Here is a 26,762-nt window from a genome sequence, read left to right as displayed (position 1 = left end):
ATGAAAAATATCCTAGAAGCGAACACATTATAAATTAATTATACTTCAATAAGAATTATTGTAAAAATAAAGAAAACAAAAATATCCTACATTTTCCAAGTAAACTGAGTCTGGGTTCTAAAATTCAGGAGGAAAATTAAGACTAAAAGATTCAGATACTTACTCATTTATTTGACAAATACAGAGCAGCTACTATGTTCCTTCCATTAGAGGAATACCAGAGACATCCTTATACACTGTGCATGTGTGTGCATTATTGTTTATATATTATACATTGGTCATATATACATACACACACATCCATATTCACACACACACACATACATACATATCTATCTATCTATATATATATATGCATACACACTCCAGATGAACAGATAGAGGGTGATTCATATTTAGTAAAGGAATCTTATTTTATTACCCAGATGTTTTCTAATCAACCACTGTTAGTATTTTACACCCCACACGAAGCCTGCATTTGCAGAGTGCTTTCTGAGTTTTGCAGAGCGCTACAGAAAAACCCTTAATCCCTTTTCTCCCAGGCATCCCCTCCCAGACCGGGGCGCGATTTCACAGCTGCGGCTGCTGCCTGCCCCAGAATCATGGGCACTGTGTGCAGGAAGGCTAGCCTGACCCGTGCCCCAGGGGCGGGCTCTGCCTTCTCCAGGCTGGAAATTGCGCTGTTGATGGGCCACAATCTCCAGTCCTCTCCCGCCCAGGTGCCTGTCTGGGCTTGGGGATCAAAGCTTTATTCCTGAGCAAACCTGTCCCTGGGGCCCTCACGCTTCTATCCGAGGAGATAACTGGCCTGAGGAAGGCCCAGGGGGCAGCCTGCACAGGAAGGACTCAAGTTTCCTTGCCAATTTCAACCCGCTGCTGAGCGAGTGTGTGCATGTGTTCAGTGTCATGGCCGGCCCACACAGTTTTGTTAACTCTGGAATTTCAGTCTGAATTCAACCCTCAGTGAACCCCAGTTGCACGAGTTTCTTATCTCATTTCATGGACCGGAGCGGGCTTGTACAGGACAGAGTCCATCACACAATTTAACACCGTGCTTAGCCCGAGGAGAGGCCCATGATTTAGCATGATGCCTGTGGGAGCCCCACTGTGACACTTACAGTCAGAATAAACTCTGCCTCCCTCCCACTCTCTGCCTCTCTCCCTGCCTATGGATGTTAGGAGAATGGGCCCCCGAAAAGACAGCAGAAATCTACCTGACGCCTCTAAGAAATCTTTTTACCCACCCCACCCCCTTTCTTAAAAGATAACAACAGAAAAGGGAACTCTTGACTTCATGGACCATTGTCCCCCTTTGCTGTGACTTTTTCATCTCTGTGGAACACAAAGAAAAATCCTAAACGTTTTTGATATGGGGCTTCTGAGAGCGAGAGCGAGCACGCACAAACAGTGGGGTCCCATCTTCCTTTCACCCACGAATGGGCACGGGTTTTCTTCTCTTGCTTGTGGTTACACAGATCATAAATACCCTAACTTAGTGTCAGGAAGAACACACTTAAATTTTAAAAACAGATGTTTGCTCAAATGATCTAAAAGCCAAATTTTATTGTTCTTCACTCTTAGACCTAAAGTGCAAGTTCACCAGTAGATTATAGTCAATGCATAGTTTTCAGAGAGAGAGCAATTTTAGGATTAAGCAATTAAAAATACACAATGAAAAAAGCAGTGAAAAAGTAAGTAGGCAAGAGATCTGCTAATATCATAACAAGTAATCGTAGGCAGAATTCCATTTTCTCAATCTATATGAATAAAATAAAATACACATTATATATTGTATGTTATATACATATGTACATATGGCTTAGTATATAGTTTTGAAAACTTCCAGTTTCATAATTTCTGAACTTTCTGTGGTAGGCTCATGGATGACTGATGCACTACATTTAAATTAACCATGAAAACATTAGTTAACATGTGATTGGTTAAGTCTAGTCAATATTTGTTGCCATGCAAGAAGTGAATTTATTTTAATTAAGACTAAGTTGTCAGCTCCTTCTGAATGGTTACATGAGTGTGTTGGGAGTGGTCATTTTCAATATCCAAATGAAAATTCAATTCTGCCTTCAGGGGAAAGATCACTAAGAAAACAGAAAACAATATAAACTAATTTAAACAGGACATAGATTGCAGCGTTATTAAAGCTATTCATGTGGAAAGAAATTAACATGGCTTATAAAAATCACATCCAAGATGCAATTCGAAAAATTCCAAATACTTTTTGTGTACACGCTTGGACTTAATTCTGAACATTAGTGCCCTTTAGAAAACAGAATGGGCAAACACATCTTCTTCACACTAAAAACCGGGAAAGTTTGCCTATTATGGAGCGACTATGGACCATCTGGTCTTCCCTAGTGGATAAGACTGGAAAGAATCTGCCTGCAATGCACAAGACCTGGGTTCAATCCTTGGGTCAGAAAGATCCCCTGGAGAAGGGAATGGCAACCCACTCCAGTGTTCTTGCCTGGAGAATTCCATGACAGAGGGTTGCAAAGAGTCAGACACAACTGAGCAACTTTCACTTTCACATGGATCATTTATTTGCTCACTAAAAATTCCCCAATTTTTCCTAATCACAATGTCACACCTGGATTAAGGCAATCCATGGCCTCCCTTGATTGGCATTTCCCCTTTCAATCCATTCACTGTTCCTTTGTCATGCTCCTCTTTGTTAACACAATTTTGACCACAGATATATTAATATCTCTTTTGTTACCTGAATAGTATTGACTGGAGACTTATCAATACATTTTCAGAGGGTGATACAACGAACATCACTGGGCAAAGTTGTTAGAGCTTAAAATTGATCAAGGGTTCACTGTACAAATTATGATTGCCATTATCTTTCACATTTTGCTCCATTAAGTTTCTGTTCCAGCCTTGTGTATATTATAAACGTAAAATTTTTAAAAATGACGCATTGCGAAACTTTGAATGAAGAAGAATTTTTCAGTGAATTTTATGCAGCTACTTTGATTGTCCGAGTGACATATATACTAGTGTTTCAGAAGATGCCAGTTCTTCAGAACATAGTCCTGATTCAGACAATGTGAACATTAGAACAACAAAAAGACAAAAAACCTTAGTGATTGATTCTGATACAGAAAGTGAAAATGAAACTCATGGTGCTGGAGAATGTGCCTTTGCTTCTACAGAAGAGTGGACTGAAGACAACTTTTCATGAAAATTAGAAGGTTTTACACAGGTGTGCCAGGTGTAACTATTGCGTATAATAACCCACAAAGTGTTAATAACAGAATTATTTTTTAGCTGGTAAAAATAAAAATAGCAAGCCTCAGATATTAGTTTCTGCAAAAAAAACCCCAGTTAATAATGAGCTAAGCACCCGGCCCTTGCCTCCCTAATTCTGCATGTGCTATGCACTCATCCTAGGGTCCCTGGAGATCCTGGTAGACCCAGCTAACTGGTCTGCTTCCCTCAACAGTCAGCCTAAGTGCCTTTCATAAAGGAAGCTTTTCTGTAACCCTAACATGAATCATTGGAAGGACTGATGCTAAAGCTGAAACTCCAATACTTCGGCCACCTCATGCGACGAGTTGACTCACTGGAAAAGACTCTGATGCTGGGAAAGGTTGGGGGCGGGAGGAGAAGGGGACGACGGAGAATGAGATGGCTGGATGGCATCACCGACTCTGTGGACATGAGTTTGAGTGAATTCCGGGAGTTGGTGTTGGACAGGGAGGCCTGGCGTGCTGTGATTCATGGGGTCACGGAGAGTCGGACACGACTGAGCGACTGAACTGAACTGAACATGAATCAAGGATCCCTTTGCTATGTTCCCACAATTCCTTACATATCCTGCTATTAAAACATCAGTCATTCTGTACAGTAATTGTTGGTTCATGTACCAACTGGCCTTCCAAGCTCTGAGGGGTCAGGATGAGAAGAAAATTTCCAAGACATATTTCAACCTTCTGTTCACTCTGAGTTTTTCCCTTTGTAGTTTATTTCATTACACTCTATGTCTAATAGATTTGCAGTGCATTAGTACTGGAAAGCTACAGCAAGTCCAATGGTCAAGAGTTGATGATAAACATTTTAATTTCATGTTGAAGAGTATTTTCACGTTGTCCACCAGAGATAAATGTTCTCATGGCACTTAGGCTGGTTGGTCCTTTTATCCTTCAGGCCTCTGAGGTTATTTCCATTAGCAATGAAAGTTAAGAGTGATCTCAGAAAATTACACAGAGGTCTTCCACAGTAAGCTAACCAGCCTATCCAATGACTTAAAAATCTTTTGAAAGTAATTTTTAAATTCTGGAAAAGTAATAACCTTTGCATTTAACCTTGTATTTTGCTTTTTAATTCTGGGAACGGAATGATTTAGCTTTGTGAGGACTAAAGAATATTATAATGATGGTCACACTTCAATGTCGCCACCTGAATCCATACTCGGTTCATTTCATTTCTAGTTACTTCAGAATTTGCCAGCCTCTCTCCCTGTCCCTCTTTCTCATGTTTAGTCAGCATGAGGCACGCAGTAGGCATTTTAAAAATTGCACGTGGGACACATGCACGCATTCTAAGTTGCTTCACTCATGCCTGACCCCGTGGACTGTAGCTCACCAGGCTCCTCTGTCCATGGGATTCTCCAGACAAGAATACTGGAGTGGGTTGCCATGTCCTCCTCAAGGGGATCTTTCAGAACCAGGGATCAGCTGTTTCCTGCCCTGGCAGGTGGGTTCTTTACCACTAGCGCCACCTGGGAGGCTCACATATGGGATACATCTTTCCTATTCAAAGACCATAAGCATGAGCCTCATTCTGGGGCTTGCTGAAAATACAGTCTCACCCTTACTCAGGCCTCCTGACTCAGAATCTGTATCCCCATCCAAGTGTTTCACATGCACATTGAAACTGGAGAAGACCTGGAAGAAATCGCTCAATAAAAACCGGGGAAACTGGTTAGGAGCTTATCTAACTTAAAAAGATCATGAAAACCGGAAATGGAAAGGGGCATCTGAGAGAGTGGAGAATACTGAAAGGCTTGCAGGTGATTCCTGCGAGGTTTGTGAATCTCTGTCCGCAAACCCTCCACTGCCACTTAAAGAGCAGCTGCTTAAACATCAGCCATCCTTACGCCAGAAGAATGTGAAAAATAAGTCAGAGTCTTGGAAATGGGCACTGAGAGGACAGCAGATTCTTTCGATGGAATGCCGGGCTAGAGGACCCTCTGGGATTTTCTGATTTTACAGGGGTGTGAATCTCTGTCATTGACTAGGCTATTTTATCATGCTTTAGGGACACAACATAAATTGTGAAAACGGATAATGCAAATAATTCTTCTCTGTAATAATGTAAATGAATTTTCGTCCAAAAGAAAATATGTCTTTACAAAGGAAATTCTCTTTTGAACCAGTTTTAACATCTTACTCGTTCTCTCATTAATTAATGACTTAAACAAAATCACCGACACTTGTTCATTTCATATTTGTAAGACAGTCATGATTCCGTTGTCACAGCATCCTGAGCAACCACTGACTTCAAGCTCCTTGAAGGCAGGGCCCATGCCATGGTCATATCTGAAACCCCAGGCAGGACACAGAGCCCAGGACCCAACAGGTGGGCACTCGGTGACCTTTAATCAAATGGATGTGCAGGCAATGAAGGGGAAAAGGAATCAAATTGGTAAGTGATTTCTTCTCCCTCTTTGTAGGCAGAGGAGATCTGGCCCTGAACTTCAGAAGGCAAGGGCGGGATGACTTGAGAGAACAGCATTGAAATATGTACATTACCATATGTAAAACAGATGACCAGTGCAAGCTCCAAGCATGAAGCAGGGGCTCTGGGACCACCCAGAGGGCTGGGGCGGGGAGGGAGGGTGGGTTCAGGATTGGGGGGTGGGCACATGTATTCCTGTGGCCGACTCACACTGATGTATGCAAAAGCCATCACAACACTGTAAAGTAATCACCCTTCAATTAAAATAAATACATAGGCAGGACAAGAGCCAAGACAATGAACCCTGAATATGAAAACTGAAATGCGTTAGTGGAACCTGATTTCCGGCAGGTCCAGAAAGGAATGATAGGAAGGGAGAGTTCACATTTGAACAAAATGTCTCAAGAATGAGAGGAAAAAGTAAGACATTCTACAATGCTTTTCAAAAAAATGGGGATGGACACACACACAAACATACTGAATAATGTGTCTGTAAGATTGTCCCTGGTTTCTGGCTTGATAGGTAGAAATAACTTACAGTGTGCACACTGATCTAGGCAGTATGGAAATTTCAGGATGGCACTACTACTACAACATTCCCAAACTTTTACTATGTGTTCCTAAAACATGGACATCCCAAAACAAAGCTCCATTCTGGCTGCTCAGTTAACCATCAGAAGGGGTGGTACTTCACCTACCCTTCAGATCGCGGATAGCAGGAAAGGCTACAGAAATGATTAATACTTTCCCCCATACCCTGCCCAGCACCCTGGTGGCTCAGCAGTAAAGAATCTGTCTGTAATGCAGGAGATGCAGCTTCGATCCCTGGGTTCAGAAGATTCCTTGGAGAAAGGAAATGGCAACCCACTCCAGTATTCTTGCCTGGAGAATTCCATGGACAGAGGAGCCTGGCGCGGCCATAGTTCATGGGGTCACAAAGAGTCAGACACAATTTCATCACTAAATAACAAAACCACCACCCTACCCTACAAGCTCACTCACACACACACACACACACAATCTCTCAGATTTAGCACATGAACGTGCACTGATTATTCCTGCTTTTGGATCAGGCAAAATGTGAATAGATGAAATGGCCCATCTCACCTCTGTGAAGGTCAGTAACGCCAAAGAAGTGATTCTCAAACAGGCTACCATGCTTTACATCTCCTATGTCCTGAGAAGGAAGTCTGGTTTTCAGCTAACGGAACTTCCATAGCTCATAGCATTATTTCTTTCTAAGAACCATAAATGTTGACAACCATCTCAGTAAGACGCTGGCAACCTCTTCCACCCTTTCTCCCTCTGGTAGGCTGATTTGGGGCCATTCCGTATGCAAATCAAAGACAAGTCCTTGGAAGTTAGGAATGTTGATCCCAGGAAGACTGTATCCGGGATGACACATCAGGGAGTCCCAAGGACACTGCTTGCAAAGCTTTGTCAAAACTCCACCTGAGGCCGAGAGAAACCATTCCTTTCATCACATGGTGAAAGATTATGCAAAGTTTTCTAAAAGGGGGAAAAGTACACAAAAACTTTGAAATGCTCGTCAGGAGAAATCCCCCCATGAATCAGGAAATCATCTCTCCTCACTGTCTAATCAATCTCTTCCTTCCACAGTCCAAACACTAGGCTCCTCCAGGAGTGGATGGTCTGTCTTAGAAAGGCAGAAATTCATTATCTCGTCTGCCGGGTGCCACTGTCTCCAATAACGTGCAATTATGCTGGTATCGAGCCCCTTCTCACTTTCTCAAAGCCGTGCTATAAACTCTGCATCTGTGGGAAGTTACTTTCCAGTCAGTCTTCATTAAGTGGAATCGTCTCAGAACAATGTCTATGTAATCCGCGGGGTGCCCACTAATTTTCTTTTTTAGAATCTGCATTAACCTTAACAGACGTTGGGTGTTTGGTGCCTTAGACACTACACAATTGCAACTCAGTGTCTTGTCTGACTTTAGAAGGCCCGGGGGTCACTGGATTGAGGCTACCTGGTCCCAGGAGGTTGGCCATCTCTCATCCCAGAACAGTGCTTTGTAACTACCTGGATCACTCAAGTAAACCGAAATTAAACGTAAACTCTGTAAGGCAGGGGCTTTGTGTTCCCCGGGCCTCACAGCGTCAGGGTCCAGCAGAGAGCTCAGGGATACATGTGGAGTGAATGAATGGCGGCTGAGGGCATGTCACACCTCCCCAAGCTTTCCTTCCTGGCGTTGTGGCCGGAAACGCAACACGCTCATAGGCTCCCAACAGTGAAGGAACAGAGAAATCAAATAACTCACTGAGCATCTACTATTAAGCATAGTTTTAACACCGGGCAGGACATGGAAGGCCTTGGGATCATAACAAAGACTTGGATGAGGGGAAGGGAGAGTTAGGGAGTTTGGGATGGACATGTACATACTGCTATATTTAAAATGAAAAACCAGCAAGGACCTGGTGGATAGCACTGCAAACTCTACTGTTACGTGGCAGCCTGGATGGGAGGGAAGTCTGGCGGGGAATGGATACATGTATAGGTAAGGCTGAGTCCCTCTGCTATTCACCTGAAATGACCACAACATTGTTTGTTGATCGCCTATACCTCAATACAATACAAAAGCTTTCTAAAGAAGATTCAGCTAGTACAGATTTTGCTGGATAAAGCTGATTTTCCACAAGAAAACTGTAAGGATAAATAAGTATGATATAAAAGAGGGGAAAAAATGCTTGTAATAAACCCGAGATAGCAAGATTTCTCACGGGAGGAAAAAAAAAATCAAATCCAATTAGGTATTTTCAGATTGCATTTCCATTTCCTTTCTGACCCAGGCTTATTTTACCTGCGGTCTTGATGGGATTTTATATCCCCATATCAAGGAACATCATCATCAGGGAAACAGTTTCCTTGGCTCCTCCTGTCTGGCTTTGCAGTGTTACAAGGAGCATGGAGTGGATTTCCTCTCTGAGGCAGCCAATTTCCTAAGCAATTAAATGCTGTTTATGTTCCAAACCCTGTGCTCTGGTTGAAACTGTCAAGCTTGATACTACCTGACGGTTGCCTAAGATGCCGCCCCGGCCAGTTCCTTCTGCTGTAACCGCCTTCTATTAACATTTCCAATCTGTTCTCTCCTCAAGGGATCACACAGTACGTGGCAAAGGTGTCGCTTCTAAATTCTGCATATTATGCTCTTCTATATAAATACATATTTTTGAAATGGCAGGGTTTGTGAATGACTTTACCAAACGGACACCCTAGTCTGCTATCCTTTTACAAGAAAGGCCACACTGTGTGGCTCGTACGTGCAGACTCTCTGGCACTGGCTTCTTAAAAAGAACATTAACGCAGATGCCAAACTTTCCCGAAATTCCTCCGTGGGGTCACAGCACCAGGGTGCAAGTTTCTGTCACTTCTTGGTGTGGACACGATTGATGCAGTATAGCTGATGCAGTACGTTGAGCTGATACTACACAATGTGCTAGAGATAGTAGTGTGAGTCACTTCAGTTGTGTCCGACTCTGAGACCCTATGGACTGTAGCCACCAAGCTCTTCTATCCATGGGATTCTCCAGGCAAGAATACTGGAGTGGGTTGCCATGCTCTTCTCCAGGGGATCTTCCCAACCCAGGGATCAAACCCAGATCTCCTGAGTTGCAGGCAGATTCTTCACTGTCCGAGCTACAGGAAGACGTGCTGGACAGTGAAGGAAAAATTATGTGTTCCTAGATCAACATTCCTGCTTGAGAAGGGTGTTCTTTCTCACTCGGCCCACTCCTTATGGATTCTGGCCTGAAGAGCAAAGCGAAAGGGTGTCTACATTTGCATTTTATATGCTTTTTATTAAAGGGACAGCCACAGCCTATGTATTCATGATGGGAGGGCTCGCCTTTGTGGAGAGGCAGAGCACGTGCTAAGGGGCATCGGTAAGAGTGAGTCCCCGGTTATGTCAACTAAAGAAGGTTCCACAAGGACTAAGTCATTGGCCACCACAGCTGCTGACTTTCCACACAGCCCGAAAGGAATTCAGAGCAGGGATTAGGCGTGCAGCACTCTGGACTTTGGGAAAACCAGCAGAACGGACCTCCAGATAGGCAGACATTTTCGGGAGGAAGTTTCATGAGCCCAGATTCTTGCCTTGTCCCTCACGGAGAAAAGTACTAAACCCATTTAGTACCAAGATGTCTGTTCCTTTTGACTAGCAGCAGCCTTCTACTGAGAGGCCTGCTTGGTGGCAGGCACCCCCGTCACCAAAACCGCGCGCATGCTTCCTCCTTTACCTGTAGTTCTGGAACAGCTCCTCAGAGCCATCTGAGAGGCTGTCTTCTGAGCTGCAGTCCTCAGTGAGACACCAAATAAACTCAACTCACAGCTCTCACAAGGTGCGTTTTTCAAAACATTGTCCAAGTCCACAGTTTCAGAGGGGCATTTCAGTGGAAACTACCTCTGATTAAGGGTCCCCAAGGCCAGAGGAGAGGATGAAGACTAGAAGCAGAAGTCTTTTTTTTTTTTTTTAATTCTTTTTTAGGACTTCCTTGGTGGCCCAGTGGTTAAGAATCTACCTGTCAATGCAAGGGACGTGGGTTCAATCTCTGATCTGGGAAGTTGTGGGGCAACTAAGCCCACCCTACAGCCTGAGCTCTGCAACAAGAGAAACCACAAGAGCAGCGAGAAGCCTGCGCACAGCAAGTGCAGAGTAGCAACCACTCACCGCCACTAGAGAAAGCCCACACACAGCGACAAAGACTCAGGGAAGCCAAAGATAAATGAATAAATAAATAAATGATTTTAAAAAATTCTTAAAAAAGAAAATAGAATATCAACTTTTTATCTTCCAAAAATAGGTCTGGGGCAGCTTTTCAAGTTTCCCTTAGTGAAAACACACAATCCACTTTGAACACTGCCAGCTAGGCTCTAAAACACTCTCAAGGATAAATCACATCTCTCCTCTCCTAAGAGTCTTTCATGACTTCTGCACAGTTTATGGACTAAAACCCAGATCCAGCGGCAGCCCTCGGGGCTCCACTGTCTGGCCCCACACTGTGTTCCCAGCATCACCTTCACTCCTGTAAACTTCCAAGCGGCTCTCACATTCCCCAGAGGAGGCAAAGTGCCTCTCCTTCTGTGCCCAATTCCCCATCTGCTTCCCTGTGTCTTTATTCCTAGGGCTCCCGCCTCTGACAAGAATGTCTTTGGACTCTTTCTTCTCTTGGGGAGCGGGGGGGAATTCTTGTTTCTCCTGCAAGGTTCAAGCTTTGCCTCCTCTGTGAAAGCTTTCTTGACACCTTCCTCAACATCATGCACACGTGTCCCTGAGTTCCCAAGCATGCTGCTCATATGCTGATGGACTACTGTGTCACTGGCTTTGTCACAGTGCATCGTTTCCTTGTAGACACTTGTGTGTGGCTAGCGACCATGACCTGTGTTCTCTCTTTAAAACCTGACATGCCCGATAACGGAGGAGGGGTTGACCGCCACTTGCCTGTACAATGCACCCATGATGCTGGGGTCAACAACTCTGATCAAGAAGGAAACAGAACTCACACACATGTCATCCTAACTTCAAAATCTGGACCCTCCCCAATCACCTGTGGTTCACTGCGGCAGGTACTAAAGCCTCTGTCCGTCTGTCTCTCCCAGGGTCTCAAACCTGGGCGAGGAGCACAGCAAACATTCAAATAAATGAAACACTCTCACTTCTAAACCTCATTCTTCTGCAGGTGATAGGAGGGTCCCGTCCACTCCGGTTCTGAAGACGGAGGGGCCCTCTTCTACATTTCTCTTCTGTCCTGCAGGAGTCCCAGCTTGGTTTCTGATGAGCCTTTGGGGAAGCTTGGTTAAGAGCCCAGTGGAGCTGCAGACCCTACAGATCAGCAGGAACCCCAGGACCGCCCGGCCCCACAGGAGGGGAGACATGGGCTCATTCAACACGGGTGGGAACGTGGTAGCCTTTTTTGCAGTTAGTACAGGAGCTCTCCTGACCGTCTTTGCATGAATTTTGTTGAGTGATGAACGCACCCAATCAGGGAGAACTCAGGGCCGAGGGCCGGGTGGGGGCTGGACTCTGTCCAGCGAGCATGAGGAAGCCCAGATGGGTGACGCCAGCTCTATGAGATCAGGATGCAAAGGGCCTGGAGAGACGCTGGGGCCTCGGCGCCTGGGGAGGGCGCTGGCCGGCGCGGACGCAGAGGAAGCCGGCGCCAGGCTCCTACCTTTGAGCTTCTCGGCCAGCAGGGCGGCCTCGTGCTCCGAGTAGTGCATGATGGGTGGCGGCGAGGGCGGCCGCAGGCGGTCCTCCTCCAGCTTGCGCCGGTGCCGCTCCTCGCGGGCGCGCATCCGCTGCTTGCACTCCCACTCGTAGAAGTCGTCCCGCGCCTGGGCGAAGTCCACGTGCAGGCGGCCCGAATCCTTTTTGTCCGTGCTGGACCCTAAGCGCATCCGGTAACCTGAAACCAACGGGGGAGTCTGGTCACATCACAGGGTCACGACCTGGCCCCGTGCCACTGTCGACAGTCGGGTCCAGGCCATTCAAGGTGAGCCTGGGAGCTCTCGCTGACCTCTTTTTCCCTTAGGAAAGGCATCCTTCCCAGGGGAGGTGGGAAGCTACTGGCCTCCGCGATTTGGAACGGGGCCAGGGAACACCTGTTACAGATGGGCAGCTAAACTCTCTGCTGCGAGGTGATCTCCAAGCCAGTGTTACCAAGATGATCGCGAGCACCAGGACACCTATCCTGAGGCCTTCTTCCCTCTGGCTTCCAGGAGGCTCACAAACAAATGGAGCAGGGAGCTTTTTTCTATCCCCCTCTGCTTTTTATGGCCTCAATTTTCTATTTTCAATGTACCGTAACTCTGCCTTATAAGCTCAATTACATTCTTTTCAGAAAGCGGTGGAGTGTGTAAATAAAGAATACCTATGATATTTAAAAAGGTCTACGTAGTAAATTCTACCACACCTCACTCAGGCTATCGCTCCATTTTCCTATAGCTTCATTCTGCCGCTCTGATCTCTCTCTCGACAGCTGCAAAAGCCACAACTACTACGGCAATTTGGCAATGCTGTTTTATTTCTACTTATCCTCTGGGGCACGCAGGAGAATATTTTACCTTCAATCAAGAGGCCTTCCTTACAGCCCTCTGGCACCTCATCTGGCACACAGCACTGCATGAATTGTTTATATGCAATCTCTGAGGGCCACAGGAACCCTTGTGAGAAACCAGAGCTAGACCCAACAACAAAAAAAGAGCCCGGAGGTCCCTGGGGGATTTGCTGTGAGCTACACAAGCTGAAACTGCAATACTTTGGCCACCTCACGCGACGGGTTGACTCACTGGAAAAGACTCTGATGCTGGGAAAGGTTGGGGGCGGGAGGAGAAGGGGACGACGGAGAATGAGATGGCTGGATGGCATTACCGACTCTGTGGACATGAGTTTGAGTGAACTCCGGGAGTTGGTGATGGACAGGGAGGCCTGGCGTGCTGTGATTCATGGGGTCACGGAGAGTCAGACACGACTGAGCGACTGAACTGAACACAACTTACAGAGATTATGAGCAGCAATTGGATCTGAGACATCAGATCTGCGGAACTGCAACTGGACCGCCAGCCTAACTTCAAATGGAGGAGGCTTGGCTTTGAGGCTGCTCTTCAGTTTGGGGTACTCGGATTTTAGAAACATAAATTCAGGTCCCAGCAGGATCCTGGCTGTTGGGGGCCACCAGAAGAGAGAGCAGAAGGAGCACTTCTGCTGTGTGAGAAATGTGCATATGAGCCACCATTGTGAGATGCCAGGCGGTACGGCGCTGACGCGCAAGCTTTCGTGGTGGGTTTCAGTGGATCGTCTTAGTATATGGGGCTGAAACGGAGTCGAAAATCCCAGGACGGCCTGGCACCTCCCCAGGAGGGCACTTTCACATCTTTGAAAAGTTACAAACGTGAAACTGATCTCACATCTGATTCCTGTTATGACTGTCTCCCTTCCAAGTTTAAATGGTATTCTCCCAAAATGGGAAGACATGACAATGCCTATCAATACTGATCACAGAGGGGCAGTATTAATGCTAAAGCAGAGTGTATCTTGGCTGTGGGCTTAAGAAACCAGCAGGCCGTGGTATTATATACCTAACAGCTGAGCAGGCAGAATGGCCTAAGACTGGCCAGCTGTCCCAAATGGCCAAGAAACTTTCCCCCGCTCGGGTCCAGAACATCACTCTTCAGACATTTCTGGTTCCAGAAAGCACCCCCTCTTTCACCCAAACACCATCATTAAGGCTCTTAAAAGAGCCTGTGATGAGGCTGAGTCTAAATTTAACTTGGCCTTCAGATGTGATCATGGTCCTAAAATTAGACAGGCTATCCAGCTGGGCTCTGGCTTGCAGAAAAGCTTGCACACGGGAGGGGCAGACTGTCTGCCTTCCGGCCCCTCCCAATTAGCCCTTCAGATCTTTCCAGGACAATGCTGCACCCAGGCAGGGGAGGCTGGAGGTGAGGCCTTTGCTGTGGGCTCCTTCTACTGCCAAGGGGCAGTCAGGTGGGGGCCCAGGTCAGAGTGTGAAAAAAAAAATAGCATCAAGGCATAAGTTTGGGACTTTCAAGTGCCTAAATTTGGAACTGTTCATCTCTGGCAGTGTACTATGAGGTTTCTGATTGGGTCTAAACATTGTGCTAAGTCGGTGTTGAAAAGCACCTCTGATTTATTCTAACCCCTTCATTTAATAAGGTGGGATAAAGTCACAGTTATATTGGTAGAGCTGTGATTAGAATCTGAATCCCCAGGACAAGGCTCCTGAGAAACCAGTCCTACTTTATCATCATCAGGATATTTGTGTTAAAAACAACCACTTACTGAATGGTTCCCGTGTTGCATGTGTCCTGCTCGGTGCTTAATATCCATTATTTCCATTATTTGCATTTATTCCTCGTAATAATCTGATGAAGCAGCTCTGTTACTGTCTCAGTTTTGCAGATGAGAAAACAGAGGCTCAGAGAGAGGTTATCTTGCCCGAGGCATGTGAAACCCAGTGCCATGCACTCAACAGAATTCCTGGTTGTCTAATAGATTACTCTGATGCTGTGGCTCAAGAGTTGCAAGAAACATGTATGCTGTAAAATATTTCTATGTTTTGTCTTCCATCTCCATTTTGGAATACTGTTAGGTTTTTGCCCCAGTTTGTCAGCTTTTATTGGAATAAAGGTTTTAAAGTTCTCCAGGTCACTATTTAGCACAGGGATATCTCTGCAGTGTGGGAATAACCCTAAGGCTTCTGGGGTTTGCAAGAGAATTTGATGGCCATAGGGGCTGACTGCAGAAGTTAAGAAAATCTGGTAGTAATGTTCAGATTTTTTTTTTTTCCTATTCTTTTCTCACCTTTCCTCACTAGCTTTGCCTCAGGAAGAGGGAGGTGGTATGCAGAGTGACAGACTGAAATGTGCAGATGAAGAAAGAGAGGGAAGGAACAGCAGTGAATTAAATCCAAAAAGACGTCCTTCAAATGCTCTGCAATTCTTAGACGTGGCAAAGACCTTGCTGACAGGCTCCGTATGAAACAGGCTGGGAAGAGAGCAGGGCACAACACCTAAAAGAATGACATGGCCACAGGACATGACATGCCAGAGACCGGTTAGAACCAACTGGGCCCAAGGTGGCGGGAAACTGGACTTCCTGTAGACCTCGAGCCTTATCGTATGCTCAGTGTAATATATTAGCGTATGCTGAATGACACACCACTAGCACTGTGACAATTCTGAGGCCAACCATAAAAGGTCAAAAAGTGGGCAGTGGCCCAATACCTGGAAATCGCCACCCCTTCCCTAAAACAGTTGGAATAATCCTCCCACTCATTAGCCTACAAAATAACAGCTCCTAAAAACTAACCATGCCATATTTCAGGGCTCTCTCTCACCTTCTGGGATGGCTTACATTCTGTCTGCGAAGTGTATTTCTCTCTAAATAAATCCACTTCGTACCTATCACTTTGTCTCTGAATTCTTTCGCGATGGAGGAAGAAACTTAAATTCACTGGGAACACATACACTTGCTCCAACACCCACACAACGGAAGGCAGCCTCACACTCCTAGTTTCAACATCTGTAGAAACCTCCTGTAAATGACAACAGAGAAGAAGGGCTGGTGGGTGGGCTTAGCCAGGCTAACTGCATGAGCAAACGCGAGGAGAGACGGGGCCTCCCTTCGGCCAGGATCACCTCCTGTAAGGTACTGATCTTAAACTGGTGCCCTGCTGTCTAGAAAGTGAACCACTTCTGAAAAACTGAAATTACTCTGAGAGAGGGCTGTATTCCCCCTGAGAATTACATCTAATAATAATAGCGGTCCTTGGTAGTCATAATATTGCTTCTCAGCTAATAAGCACTTGAGGACATTGATTAGAAAGCCAATGGAATCCCTGAAGCCTGGATGGTAGGAAACTGTGCCTGCAGCCCAGAGGAGCGTTCACAGACTTTGAGGTTCTGGCACCCAGGGGAAAAGGCAGAATTCCTCCTTTCCAGCCCCAAACTGTGAGTGCTTTAATTGCGCATTAAGGTCAAAGGGAATACGCTCATATTAATATCACAAAACATCACCAAAGTGCTGGGGCGGGGAAAAAACCCCTTATGTAATGCAAAGTACCAGAAAGGTAAATGGCTTTATCAACCATGAACTCCTCGGCGAAGCGGATGTGACAGAAATTCTTCTTGCTTTTCCGAATCGCTGTGATGTCACCGCACTGCTCAAAGACTTCCTGGATGGTCTCCTCGGTGGCGTTTTCTGGTAATCCTCCGACAAAGACAGTCTTACACCCGGGAGGTCGTTCTCTTGTGGAGGGGGGTGGAAGGTCTGAGAATCACAACAAAACACAGGGTGTTTTTGCCTTTTACTTATTTTTGCTCTATTTATTTTTTTTCTTTTCTCTGGTTCACCTGGCAGAAGTCACACTCACAGACTAACTGTCTCTATTCTGAGTGATGATGAATGTCTAGAGTGACGGACACGGATGGGGGTGTCCTGTTTTCAATGCCTGTCTCCTTCCCACCTCTCCTCTACTCGCTGCTCCTTTCTACAGAGTGGCTATGCCCATCCACGAACAGAGATAAAGCAATTGTGAGCATAATTTCATTTCTCCTTCATAATGCAGAGGCCCAGAGAACCGGCAGGGGTGGGGGGAAGCCTTCAGAAAGTACAAAGCATGATGAAATGACAACATGCTGAAAACCTGAGGCTGGTTATCTGCTTTGTCTTGCTGGGGTATAATGGAGCGACGAGGCAGAACGGGAAACAGCCTGAAAGCGGGCACAGTACTTACTTGGCTGGGAAACAGCGAGCCTGAAAAAAATACGCTTTCAAAAAAAATTATTCACATTTAAATGAGCAAACTCCCAAATTTGAGGGAGGCTGTATAAAAAGATAAAACGTACACTGTCACAACATTTTACCTCGTTTATATGTAGATTACTAAAGCAATCTTCTAGAAGGTCCACTTTAAAAAGGCAACACTGATTAATATGAATAAAAAAAAATTCCAGCTATTTAAGCCCATAAACTTAGTATCAGAAGTTAAATTAAAAAAAAAAACTGGGCTATTCATTTCATCAAATGTATGTTTCCTTCAAGTGAAGGCAATCTGGCCCAGGAGCTCGCAGATGCAGGCTCCCCCCACCAAAATTGCTAACTGCCAAATTAATTCCGTTTTCCATCTAGCAAAACGCACTTCAGAGTTTCTCTCCCGCATTTGTGAAGATGGATGGAAGTGTTCACATATTTCACACTCTGATCCGCAGCAAATGCTAGACCTCATTGAGCACAAAAAAAAAGATTCTTAACGCTGGCTATACATCCCCAATCACACGCGTGCCCTTCATGGTGTCAATTCTGCTCCTGGAAAGACACAGGGGCCCACAGATTTGTTCTGTTCTAGAGACAAAGGACTTCTGTAGCATGATCCCCACTCTGCGTACCAAAGTGGGAGAACTTTGAGTGATATTTGGAAAATGAATACTGTATTTAAAAAAAGAAAGAAATTAAAACTTGATGATCAAATACTGCACACAGATGCCACTTACTTGGATTTTGAGGGAAAAGAGTACAACTTTTGCAGTGGATTATTTCTTTGACGACAGCCACTTCTGTTGGCGGTGGGGGTGGTACCAGCCCCAGACCTGGTATCATTGGATTAATAGGGGTGATCCCAGTCATCATGTTGAGGCCCGGATCAAAGCCTGGTACACAGATCGAGTCTGTAAAGTACATGAGATATCATTTTGGCTGGTGGATCTTAGATCAGTTTTTGTGGTTACTTTGCTGTTTTCCTACAAAGGTGATTTGACTTTAGGCTTTCTATTTTTTTTAGGAATTTCTCATTGGCATAAATACAGCAATACAGAAAGATAAGGAGTAAAGATGAACTTAATGCTTCATGGAAAAGAAGATATGTTATTTAAAATATTAACACGGCAGGACAGAAGACAGCATATTAGAGTGCAAAACCATGAACGAGGAAGCTCTGCTATTATTGTCAACTCTATTTTCTGTTTCTTAATTTCCAACGCAGATGTGACTGCCTTATGACCCAGAAGGTGGGAAGAATATATTTAACACTGAAGTGCCCAGTGAATCCAATTGTCAACCTGGTTTTATCCAAAAAGGCTTCTTATCCAAATGACCTAGATTTAAAAATGTTCAGTTTAGATGTGCATACTTTATAATGATGCATTTAGGTCCAACCTATCCTATTTCCACCAGGAAATAAAAAACAAAGAGTGATTATAATTACAAAGGCTGGGTTAGATACATTATCTGCATACTCAGTCGAATCTGACTCTTTGCAATCCCATGGACTACAGCCCGCAAGGCTCCTCTGTTTATGGGATTCTCCAGGCAAGAATACTGGAATGGGTAGCCATTTCCTCCTCCAGGAAGTCTTCCTGACCCAGGGATCAAACCCACATCTCCTGCGACTCCTGCACTGGTGGGTGGATTCTTTACCACTGAGACACCTGGGAAGTCCATGGGTTAGATACATGTGGGCATAAAATTAGCAATATACATTTCCGAGTTCTGTGGAATAATCACATGTTCTTCCTCTAATTCAATCAGCAAATAATTGATTGCCCTTCTGAAATCTTTATTTGTTGAATAAAAAAAAATACAGCTTTATGCCCTGCAATAAAAATGGAAGGGCACAAAAAGGATGGGTTTTCCAATATAAACACTGATTTTTTTTTTTTTTTAGTGTGATAATAAAAGAAGTCATTTCAAAGGGATATAAAGGTTTTTTTTGTTTTTTTTTTAATTAGTAAGGCCTTTCTAATGGTAGGGATTGTTACAGTGTACTGAATTTGTGAGTAACTGCAAGGAGATCTCTCTCCTGAGGATTCTTCTGTTTTCAGATAACAAATACTCTCCCTGGAGGTGTGGTACTGCTCCCAGGCAGAGAGGTCAGCAGCTCTGACGCCTCTGGCAGTAGCCCTGCTGACCCTCCACAACCGTTCTTGGGACTGAAGTTTTCTTCTCTAATTTCTCCTTTTTCCGCCATTACTCTAGCTCATTCCCCTCCTTCCCTCCTGCCCCCTCTCCTTTGAGGGTCTCATGTCCAGCTGGTGCCTCAGACCCTTGGGAGGTCTCACTCCTTGCTTGCCTGAGCTGACAGGTCAACTGTGCCCAGAGGCAGGTGAGGAAGGGACAACGCCAGGCTTTGTGTGCTAAGACAGGCCAGGACAGAGGCCCAGCGTCCACTTCTCCTTTCCGGGAAGAAGCCTGTTAGAGCTTTCTTCCAGCTACCGTGGGGTGTTTCCACTCCTCTTCTGGGCTGAACGGAAGAAGCAGGGTGATCCTGATTTATGACCCCAAGAGGACCACTGGCCCATTTACCAGGAGATCCATTCAATCTGACTGTGTACCAGCCTCACTTCAGTGAAAGGAGGCGGGGCTTTGGGTCTGGTTCTGCTTGTTTTTTTTTAAAGAAGCCCTCCATGTAAATGCCAAAGGAGCACTGTCTTTCAAAGCGGTCACCCTGACGTCCTGGGCCCTCCTTCTGTATGATCATGGTCCTCAGTCTCTGCGTCTCTCATGTGGGGTTTTGAGTGGATAGTCTCTGCGAGCACGAGCCTCTGAGGACTCCAGGATTCTGCACTGATATCTGCTCAAGACAAAGTGAGGTACAAATACCGAAATTTGGAGGTGATAGAGACAGGTCTAACTCTGGTCATTCATTTGAAATTTTCATGAAGCTTTGTTAGGAGCCCTAACGTCTGAGTAGCCGGGATAGGCCTGAGACCTTGCTTAGGCCTCAGTTTCGATGTCCTGGAGACAGGGTGGAGGCTAAGTCCACAGAAACTCCTCCCTAAGAAGATCCCGCACCAAAATTAAGAAACTCCTCCCTAGAAAAGTCCCGCCAGCGCCAAAAATCAGGCCAATCAGAGGAAAAAAGGGAAATCCCCCAGAAAAACCCCCGTGCATAAACTGGCCAATGAGCTTCTGCCAGCTTGATCTCTTGAACAAAAATAGGTGCTTATGTAATCTAAGACTATAAAAACCGCTGTGACCTGGGCTCGGGGCTCTTGTCTGCACTCCACTGCACTGGAGGAGGCATGAGCCCTAGCTCGAGCTAGAAATAAACCCCATTCTTGCTTTTGCATTGCTGCGAGTGTCTTATTCTACCAGTTAAGGGGGACAGGACTCAGGGCATAACAGTTTCACAGTCTTATTCCCATTTCATGGATCAACTAATCAAGGCTTAAAGCAGGACAGAGATTTCCAACATCACAGAGCAGACAAATGGCAGAGTCAGAACTAGGGCCCGGGTCTCTGGCTCTGGTTTTAAATACATCTCTTTTTATAACCACTTCACAGTTTCCACTGAGAATGACCCAACACTATCATTCACATAATGCATGCCACTACTACAAATGTATTCTGCTCTTAAAAAATCAAGATATAGCCTTCTGATCCAGATGCCAATTCTAAAGAAGAAGTTCCAGAATAGAATGGCTTCCAATGTCATCATCACTGACATAACATATTGGCTTCTAAGGAAAATATATTAGAAATAGACATATTGCCGAGGGGAATATTGGCATGGTGATACCTTTATTTAATCTCATTCCATACATGAGATTTGTCTGTTTCTTTCCTGGCCTGGCTCTTACTATTGTTTGCTAACGCAGGGTGATTTAAGGCTGAAACCACTCAGGACTGCAAGCCCTGAAATGAGAGCTCCGTGAATTACAATAACCAGATGTTTCCCCAAATGGGAGGAGGGGTCAGCCCTTGAGTTCTCCCCTAGTTGTAGCAGACTTCTGTTTTCTTTTCGAAGGCCAAATAAATATATACATCTTCAGAAATGGAAACAAGAGATTAACAACTCATGAGCAAAAATCTGAATACACAGCAAGAGTTACTTTGCTTTTTCTGAGACGTGAATACAAAGATATTGGGGAGGGCTTAACGAAATCCGCATGGTGAGTGCAGTAGTCTGAAAAGCACTTAGCAAGGAATTAGCGCTTAAATTACGTTGGACCTCAAAGAATCTGAGAGTCTGTATTTGAGGGGAAGAGGTAAGAAAGATTAGACTTAATTATGAACCCATTACTTTTTAGCAATATACGAACACATGAAAACTGTTTTCTCAAACAGCACAGGAGTCTATTTTGGACGAATGCATTAGAGAAAATGAGAGACACGAGCATAACAAGACAAAGGTGAGGAGACAGTGGACGTGCTCAGAGTCAGCTCCTTGTCTTGCTTTGAACTTGAGAGATGGTGAGCTCTACTCCCACTCAGGGAAAAGAGGGAGGAGACGGGAAACTGCAGCAAGAAATAATTCGATTAAGCTATGACAAACATGGAGATCGTATTAAAAAGCAGAGACATCACTTTGCCGACAAAGGTCCACATAGTCCAAGCTATGGTTTTTCCAGTAGTCATGTGCAGATGTGAGAGTTGGACCATAAAGAAGGCTGAGTGCCGAAGAACTGATGTTTTTGAATTGTGGTGCTGGAGAAGACTCTTGAGAGTCCCTTGGATGGCAAAGAAATTAAACCAATCTATCCTAAAGAAAATCAACCCTGAATATTCATTGGAAGGACTGATGCTGAAGCTCAAACTACAAGACTTTGGCCACTTGATACGAAGAGCCAACTCACAGGAAAAGACCCTGATGCTGCGAAAGATTGAGGGTAGGAGGAGAAGGGGACGACAGAGGATGAGATGGTTAGATGGCATCATCAACTCAGTGTACATGAGTGTGAGCAAACTCTGGGAGATAGTGAAGGACAGGGAAGCCTGGCGTGCTGCAGTCCACTGGGTTGCAAAGAGTCAGACAAGACTGAGTGATTGAACAATGACAAGTATATAATAAAACTTTCTTCTGGAAACTGTACTGAAGCAAGAGGAAGCATCACTTATTGCCAAGGTTGAGGCCAGGTCCAGTTGCTCTCTGTATGGATAGCTGCAATCACAGACACAGCAAGGCTGAAGCCCAGAAAATGTTTTAATTGTCTTTCCCCAACTGGACAAGACAAAAACAGAAACAAAAATCCTGTTGAACTGGTTTAGTGTTTTACCCATCAGATTACCATTTTTCAGAGGGCGACCTGCGGTTTGTGTCGCAGGCTTTCGAGGTATGGCAGTTGAATCCATCCATCCATTCATTCACTCAGCACGTGCAGGGCACATACACCTGCCAGGATCTGGAGTTACACAGGTAACAGCAACATGTTCCCCGCTTGGGAGAAAGCACAGGGTTTGAAGAGAGCAGGAAGGATGAGGACCACTCTCAGCGGAAGAGCTGAGACATGTGAACGGAGGCTCAAAGGGCTAAGTGTCGTCCAGGAAGGGGCCAGCCAGGGGGAGCCTGACAGGAGAAGTCCGAATAATCCTGAGGCCACAGTACAGGGAGCACGTGACATGTGGCCATGATGTGATGAGGGGAGCTTGCCATTCGAGCAAGTGTGCCATCGCCGGACGGTGGCCACTGAAGGCCAGGTGTGTCCTCTGCCAGGCCAGAGGCCCCAAGCTGGGTTCTGTGCTGCCCTCCATCCCTCCTGCTATCGACGGCTGCCCTGAGCAGTGGCTTACCCCTTTTCTGTCCTTCCAGGCATTGCCTCAGTAAAGAATCTCATATTTAAGGTGAGATTAAAGATCCCATTTGAAAGAAAGGCAATAAATAGTATGGTCAAGGCTGGACAGAACTAAGTTAGGTGTGGGCTGGACTGTGGCTGAGCGCACGGACGGATGCTGTCAGTGCCAAGAACAAGGGCAGCCCAGGAGGCAGGACACAGCGCTCTAAAGAGAAGGAAAGAGAAAAAAGGTGGGAATCAGGCCAACTGGTAGCATTTGAGGTCTGGTGATGGCGAGAGATCGTGAGCAGCAGACAAAACATGAAGCCAGGCTGGGCAACTTTGCCAGGAGACACTGTCTGCAGGTCACAAAGCCTGTAGGCCACAAAGCCTGCAGGCCAACTTTGCCAGGAGACACTGTCTGCAGGTCACAAAGCCACCCTGGTCCACGGTTCTGATTCATTCCAGGGGAAACTGGAGTTTGGCAACAACCCTACGGGGTCACAGGTCAAGAAAAACTAGGCAATCCGGCAGGTTACCTGAGTGGAGATTCAGGCTGGAGAAGTAAGACACTCCTAGATGCCAGGAGTGACGCCTGGGGTTTGTAGGAGGAAGCAGACACTCTGGTTATAGGCCCTAGAGCACAGGGCAGGGCACGGCCAGATCAATTCTGCAGGATGCTGAGTCCCAGAAGCAGGGTGCTGGGGTCCCCTTCCTCCTACCAGAGGAAGCCCAGGGAGCTGCCAGGCGTGGGGTTCAGGGCCCAGGACATGCACAGGCAGAGACAGGCTGGAGGGGTCCCAACAGACGTGCAGTAACTCCCCTCCTTTCTCAAGAAGTGTTGACTCAAAATATGATCTGTCATCACTTGACAGAGAAACCACGTGATCTATGGGGACATTCTTTTTCTTGGAGTTGAGGATGGTGACACTGTTTTTCGCAAAAGTTTCTCACTGCAACTGACAAGTCTTGCTTCTATAAGATCAGTTAAGCTCATGGATTATTAAGGTAATACTTTTTCTAATCCAGGTCCGCCTTTCCTTTAATAGCCTTAAAAGTCATTTCATGGTCAGTAGGAAAAGCAGATGCTAAAAAGGGTGACCTTGAAGTAGACAGATGTGGGCACAGGCAGGCGAACAGAAGTTAAGCTCCTTAACATCTCTCAGCTTCAGCATCTTCATTAGGTAAAGGTGAACATGACACTGGACACCCTACATCCACAAAACGGGAGCATCAGAGAGGACAGTCTACAGGACAGTCGTGTACGGACATGCAAGTGCCCGAGTCTGCAGTCAGATGTTCTATGGGCAGGTCCCTGGGTTTCCCACATACTGGCTGTGTGACCTCAGGAAATTGAATTAACCTTGTTAAATCTCACTTATGATAGCCATAAAATGGGGATAATCATATTTCAATCTTAATATTCTTGGGTGGAGTAAACAGGATTAAATAAAAACCCAAAGTGTTTAACGTAACATCTAACATGGTGAGGATGCAACAAATGGTAATGGTTGCCTACAACATTAACATGGATTTTCATATCTACTTAATGTAACCTTAAATAAGTATGTTATCAACGCTATATACACATAAAACATCATCATGGGTCTCCTCTGGTGGTTCAGGGGTAAACAATCCACCTGCCAATGCAGGAGACATGGATTCCATCCCTTATCCAAGAAGATTCCTCAGAGTAACTGAAGGAAATCAACCCTGAATATTCATTGGAAGGACTGATGCTGAAGCTCCGATACTTTGGCCACCTGATGCAAAGAGCCAACTCATTAGAAAAAACCCTGATGCTGGGAAAGATTGAAGGAAGGAGAAGGAGGGGGTGACTGAGGATGAGATGGTTGGATGGCATCACTGACTCAGTGGACATGAATTTGAGCAAGCTCTGGGAGACAGTGGAGGACACGGGAGCCTGGCGTGCTGACGTCCCTGGGATTGCAAAGAGGAGGACATGACTTAGCGACTGAACAACTAAGCCCACGGGTCACAACTACTGAGCCTGGGAACCACATCGATGGAGCCCGTGCACCCTAGAGGCTGTGCTCTGGAGCCTTGGGACCACATCTATGGAGCCCGTGCATCCTCAAGCCTGTGCTCTGGAGCCTGGGAACCACATCTACGGAGCCCGTGCACCCTAGAGCCTGTGCTCTGGAGCCTGGGGACCACATCTACAGAGCCCGTGTGCCCTAGAGCCTGTGCTCTGGAGCCTGGGGACCACATCTATGGAGCCCGTGCGCCCTAGAGCCTGTGCTCTGGAGCCTGGGGACCACATCTACAGAGCCCGTGCACCCTAGAGCCTGTGCTCTGGAGCCTGGGAACCACATCTATGGAGCCCAGGCACCCTAGAGCCTGTGCTCTGCAACGAGAGAGGCTGCCGCAACGGGAAACCCGTGCACTGCAGCAGAGATCAGCCACTGCGCGCCAGAACTAGAGACAAGCCCGCACAGCAATGAAGACCCAGTGCTGCAGTGTTAGCTCAGCCACGTCCGACTCTCTGTGACCCCATGGGCTATATAGGCCTCCAGGTTCCTCGATCCACAGGATTCCCCAGGCAAGAATACTGGAGTGGGTTGCCATTTCCTTCTCCATGACCCAGCACAGCCAAAAATAAATAAATACATAAAATTATTTTTTAAAAATCACGATGATGATAAATTCCATTTTACTAACATTTGAGTGCCTGCTAGGCGCTGGAGTTTGGCTAGGTACTTGGCCTGCAAAGACCAAATTGGGAGTCCTTTCTTAGTGAAAGCAACAGTCTGGGGGCAGAAACAATTACACAGAAAATGACAATACTGTGTGAGAACTGTTGCGGAACATTTAAATAAGAGGTGCTATGGAAATACAGAGAAGGGGGCATCAGAACCCGTTTGGGGCAGGGGGTGTCATGGCTTAAACTGTGTCCCCCGAACAGGTGTGTTGAATTCCTAACTCCCCTAAGAAGCTGAGAATGTGACTTTATTTAGAAATGGGTCTTTGCGGATGTGATCCAGTTAAGGTAAGGTCATACTCTGCTTAGGGTGGCCCCTATCTAACAGGACCGGTGTCCTTATAAGAGGAGGAGAGACACAGACAAACACAGAGAAGATGGAATCAGTGACTGAGATGAGGAGGCCGCAAGCCAAGGAATCCCGCGGACCACTGACGAAAACCAGCAGCTAGGAGAAAGGTGTGAAACAGATTCTCCTCTAGATCCCTCAGAGATGGAACAGCCCTGCCAACACCTCAATTCCGGACTTCTCGCCTCCAAAACCGTGGGAGAAGACATTTCTGCTTTAAGCCCTCCCACTCTGTTCTCTGTTATGACAGCCCTAGGAGACTGATCCAGAGGGACAGCGTCATTGAAGGAATCCAAGGGGGGTGACAGCTGACCTGAGTCTTAAAAAGGATGGCTTCTACATCTGCACTGGGCGTATAAAAAAGGTATTTCCACAACATCCTTATCAGGATCAGAAACACAAAAATATTCTAAATATTCTCTTAGAAAAGTGTTCAAAGCCAGTCCCCTGGAGGCAGAACTGCCCTTCGGTTTTTCCTCTGTGGAAAAACAATCCTTGAAGACTGCCATATATTTGTCGAGAACAATTTGATCACACAGACTGTATGTTAATGTAATCGTGTACTTTTAAACAGTTACATGAGGCTTCCCAGGTGACGCTAGAGGTAAAGAACCTGCCTGCCTATGCAGGTTGACATAAGAGACACAGGTTCGATCCCTGGGTCGGGAAGATCCCCTGGAGGAGGGCACAGTAACCCACTCCAGTATCCTTGCCTGGACAATTCCACGGACAGAGGAGTCTGGAGGGCTACAGTCCATGGGGTCACAAAGAGTCGGACATGACTGAAGTGACTTAGCATGCACACGAACTAGCAGAATCTTTAGGAAAGCAAAGGTGAAAATGCCGCTGTGATCTTCCGGAAGAGACCCAGAGGTGGAGGGATGTGTGTGCCATTTAATTCCAAGGAGCATATCGGAAGTAAGCTCCTGGAGCCCCGCCCGGCTGTGCACGCCTTATCAACAAAGACC

At 45.9% G+C, this 26,762-nt stretch overlaps 1 protein-coding gene across 2 annotated transcripts in view; it reads right to left on the bottom strand.

Moving 5' to 3' along the window:
- ENOX1 (ecto-NOX disulfide-thiol exchanger 1) overlaps nt 1–26,762 on the bottom strand; it is a 688,766-nt gene that overhangs the window by 170,086 nt on the left and 491,918 nt on the right. For both annotated transcript variants that reach the window (XM_088842775.1, XM_055426042.2), the window contains 3 exons: nt 17,729–17,902; nt 16,299–16,505; nt 11,887–12,120 (listed from right to left, as the gene is read on the bottom strand). In XM_088842775.1, coding sequence (XP_088698901.1) covers nt 11,887–12,120; nt 16,299–16,505; nt 17,729–17,902 — 615 coding nt within the window. The remainder of the gene's footprint in view (nt 1–11,886; nt 12,121–16,298; nt 16,506–17,728; nt 17,903–26,762) is intronic.

Source organism: Moschus berezovskii, chromosome 13 (genome assembly GCF_049115385.1).
Source record: "Moschus berezovskii isolate FMDL1 chromosome 13, NW_MosBer_1.0, whole genome shotgun sequence".
NCBI classification, from domain to species: domain Eukaryota; kingdom Metazoa; phylum Chordata; class Mammalia; order Artiodactyla; family Moschidae; genus Moschus; species Moschus berezovskii.
The sequence above is the reverse complement of the archived record's forward strand: the minus strand, read 5'-3'. Positions and strand labels throughout refer to the sequence as shown.